Genomic DNA, 3,715 nt, shown 5'->3' on the forward strand with positions numbered 1-3,715 from the left:
CTCCCCCTCTTCTGTCTCTTTCCCTTCCAAGAGCTCTTGTTGCCTCTGAGCATATGCCTCGTCGTCTGAAAAGTCCTCCTCCTCTTGCACCACCCGTGCCGTGCCCCCCGCGCCCGGCAAAAAAATCGGAGGCACACCTCTTAACACACCCAGCTCCTCTTCGTCTTCGTCTCCCACCAGCTCCTCCTCCTCCGTTTTCTTAGCGTCCTTTTCTGCATTCTCGACACCAACAACCTCATCTTCCTTCACATTCCCCTCTTTTTCTTCTCCTTCCTCTCTCCCTTCCTCTTTGGGCCCCTTTTGTACCCCCTCCACCAGGACTTCTCCTAACCGCTCCCTCAAGTCCTCCTCCTGTCCTTCCAAGTAGTCTCTCACCCTCACCGTTCCCCCTGCCTGGCCTGCCAACGCCACCAGACAAGCCACCCACTCCCTCGCCCCTTTCCTCCCCCCCTTCCTCCTTCGTCGCCCTCCCACACCAGCGTCCAAGGCCCGGATCCCTTTCAAGAGCTCCACCAGTTCCACGTCCCCCCCATTGATCCAACGGCGGACGACAAGGGAAAGCTCAGGGTCCAATTTCCGAGGAAATCGGCTTTCTCCTTCTAGAAGGTACCCAAGCCCCCAGCGACAGTGACCCAGCGCTTCATACTCACACTTGGCATCGATGGCTGCCGGGCGTTGCAGAAGCAACTGCGCGAGTTCTGGGTTCTGTTGGGGAAGACCCTGAGCACGGAGGAGGGAACAAAGGGCATTTCTGTCCAATTTGTGCTCAAAAAAGGAAGGGGCTGACGAAGAGGAAGAAGGAGATGGATTTCGAAACAACAGGGTGTACACAGCCTTCTCGCGCGTGTAACGGACAGAGGCAACCCGCCCGGCAAACGCTCCCACGCCTGGAAAATGCTTCACGACTCGAAGACGTAGGAAAGGGTCCACGTCTTTGGGCATCCGCTCCCGAATGCAATCCTCGCAGAACCAATATTCTTTCTCCTTCCCTTGTTCGGACACGTTGCGGTTGGGATGCAAGACAGGCATTTTCACGCAGTCCGGATGGAAGGACGCGTCGCACCGGTTGCACTGCTGAGGGGACACCTGCCGCCATTCCTTGATCCCGCCCACCAACGTAACTTCCACAGACTGCGGGTACGGGTCTCGACAAACCTTGCAAGTGGTGTCCAACCCCAGTTCCTCCAGGGGGGGGGCATCCACGTCCAGGACCCACTGCAAAAGAAGCCGGTCAAAACGAGCCACCAACCGATCCGCATCGTGCAGAATCACGTCGTTTTCGGGATTGAAGAGGGCACAATTGATGAATACCCGCCGAACGTCCGCGGCGAATCGCCCCACCGAGTCATCGTATTGCCCATTTCGCAAGTTCCGTGTCACATCCATCAGACCCAACGGACGCGCTACCACCTCCCCGTAACCCTCCACGTGCGGTTGATACTTAAACAAGCTTCCTCCTTTAGCCTGCATCAGAGCTTGTAGGATAGCGTAGCATCGTCGGATGATCTCGGCTTTGGCCTCAAAATCCTCGGGCGTTATGTCCCTGTAGGCATCGATGTCCTCCTCGTCCTCCTCCTCTTCCTCCTCCTCCTCGTCTTCTTCGTCTTCCTCTTCCTCTTCCTCTCCACCTTTCGTCAATATCCCCATACCATCCTCTTCCTCTTTTCCTTCCACGGTCTCACATTCTTCCCTTTCTGCCCCGAGCCCTAACGAAGACCGCCGGCGTTTCCTTTTCTCTTTCTTCCCTCCCCTGCTTCCTCCCTCTTTTTCCGCCGAGGACCTTCGGGACTCGCTGTCCAAAGAATCAGTCTCAAAACTCGCGGTGGAACACGCCAGAGAGACGCCATTATTCCCCCCCCCTTCTGTACCTCCCAGGGAGGGCGAGGCAGGGAGGGACGGCACGGTGGACGACGCAAGTTGCGGGAGTCCGTCGCCTGTGGTCGATGTCACGGAGGGGGCACTCATAGACGCGATCGATTCGCTAGTCATAGCCCTGTTCAAAGAAGAGGGAATTGCAGGGGTGCCAGATACCTTCTGCAATTCTTCTCCATCCTGCTTGATTTCCCCTTCTCCTGCTCCGCCACCCACGCCTGATCTACTGTCTCCTACTCTTATCTTTCCTCCCGCTCCCTCCACGCTGGAGGGTGACTGCCAGTGCTCCTGCATGTCCTTTTCCGCCTCCTCCTCTTCTTCCTCCTCCTGCTGCGGTGCTTGCGGCGGCCGTTGCTCTCCTCCCCGCTGCATGGAACCAGCGATGGGGTCGGTCTCCAACTCTTTCCAGATACCGCCCTCGCCCAAATTACTTTGGTACATATCCAACGCGGTCATGGCCTTCTCCACCGCTTGCTTGATCGCCTCCAGCCACCCTTTCTTGTTTTGATTCTCTCCTTCCTCCCGAAACGGGGCTAGGATCCTGGAGGCCTCCTGTACGGCCGTTAACACCCCCACCCCCACCTCTCCTTCCCTCCTTTCCACCGCCGAAAGCGCCCGCCCCACATGTTCGTCCACCCAGGGTCCCCATCGTCCTTCGTCCTTCGTGCCCTGTCCCGGAAGACACCGAAGGCTTTCCAAGGCGACTTGCCAGCCAGAAAGCAGACACCGCAAGGGATTCGGGGTCGGAATACAGAGCGTAAAGGCCGTCCGCGACCAAACAGGGAGACCTCCCCCTCCTCCCCGTCCTCCCCCCGTCCCTCGGTGTCTCATCAGTACCCGCAAACGTCCCATGGTCAACGCTTTCTTATCCCAGGCATCCATTTGGAAATCTACACCGCGACCACGCAATGCATATGCCAAATCCACCGGTAACTGCATGACACGGTAGGCTTGCGCCATAAAGGCCCACCGGGCCAACTCCGGCCATGTCATTTCGTTCAACGGCAGCGTCGGATCTGGGTCGATGCCTGCCCCGCTCCCTGCCCCGCTTCCTCCCTGGCTAGGAGAGGAATACATCAAGGTCTGCACGATGTCGGGGAGGAGAACGCCGGTGAGGCGTTGTGCCACTTCGGAAAGGACGCGCATCCGTCGTTCTTCCCGGGGCGTGGGATGACGGTCTTTGCAGGCTTCTGCGGCATCCAAGGCTTTCAAGAAGAGGGAGAGGGAGGGCCACTCTGACATCCCCATCTTCCCCGCGAGCGTGTAGCCCACATCCCAGACTTGGAGGACGTCCGCCATGGTCCGAGAGGAAAGGAGGTTGTTGGCGGACGAAAAGCGCGAATTCGAGGAGGGTGTAGACGATGGGGGCAGGGGCAACGCTTTCTCCGTCTCTTCCAAGTGCGCGTCGTCTATCAAGGATTCATGAGCAAGCTGAGGCACGGCCACCATACCCGCCGGAGCGTCGGCCCCAACTTGGACCAACTGTCGTGCTGCCGCCCGGCGGCGTTGAATGTCGTTGTCCATCCGGATTCGCAAACGTTTCAGCTCCCGCTCCAGCTCCTTGATCCGTTCCTTCCGACGCTTCCTCTCCACTTGACGCATCCGCTTCTCCCAACGCTGCTCCTCCTTGCTGCGTTTCTTCTCCTCTTTCTCCATGAGTTTGTTCTGCCGCCTCTCCTCCTCCCGCTGCCGGACTTCTTCGCAACGGAGGCGGATCAGCTCCTCCCGCTCCATCTCCCTCGCCGCTTTCAACGTCGCGTCTTCCTCTGCGCTTCTCACCGCTCCGTCCCCTCCCTCCCCCTCCATTTTGACTTTACCCCTTCCTCCCCAGTTTACCCCCCCC

The 3,715-nt window shown here is 58.7% G+C and overlaps 1 protein-coding gene across 1 annotated transcript; it reads right to left on the reverse strand.

Moving 5' to 3' along the window:
- Positions 1–599: 599 nt before the first annotated feature.
- On the reverse strand, positions 600–3,606 carry NGA_0375020 (dna binding protein; the record flags this gene model as incomplete). Its single annotated transcript, XM_005854504.1, has 4 exons — positions 600–720; positions 830–1,706; positions 1,869–2,424; positions 2,710–3,606. The coding sequence occupies 4 exons, from the start codon at positions 3,604–3,606 to the stop codon at positions 600–602; spliced, it is 2,451 nt and encodes an 816-aa protein (XP_005854566.1).
- Positions 3,607–3,715: the final 109 nt, after the last annotated feature.

Source organism: Nannochloropsis gaditana, assembly GCF_000240725.1.
Source record: "Nannochloropsis gaditana CCMP526 unplaced genomic scaffold scaffold484, whole genome shotgun sequence".
Taxonomy (NCBI): domain Eukaryota; class Eustigmatophyceae; order Eustigmatales; family Monodopsidaceae; genus Microchloropsis; species Microchloropsis gaditana.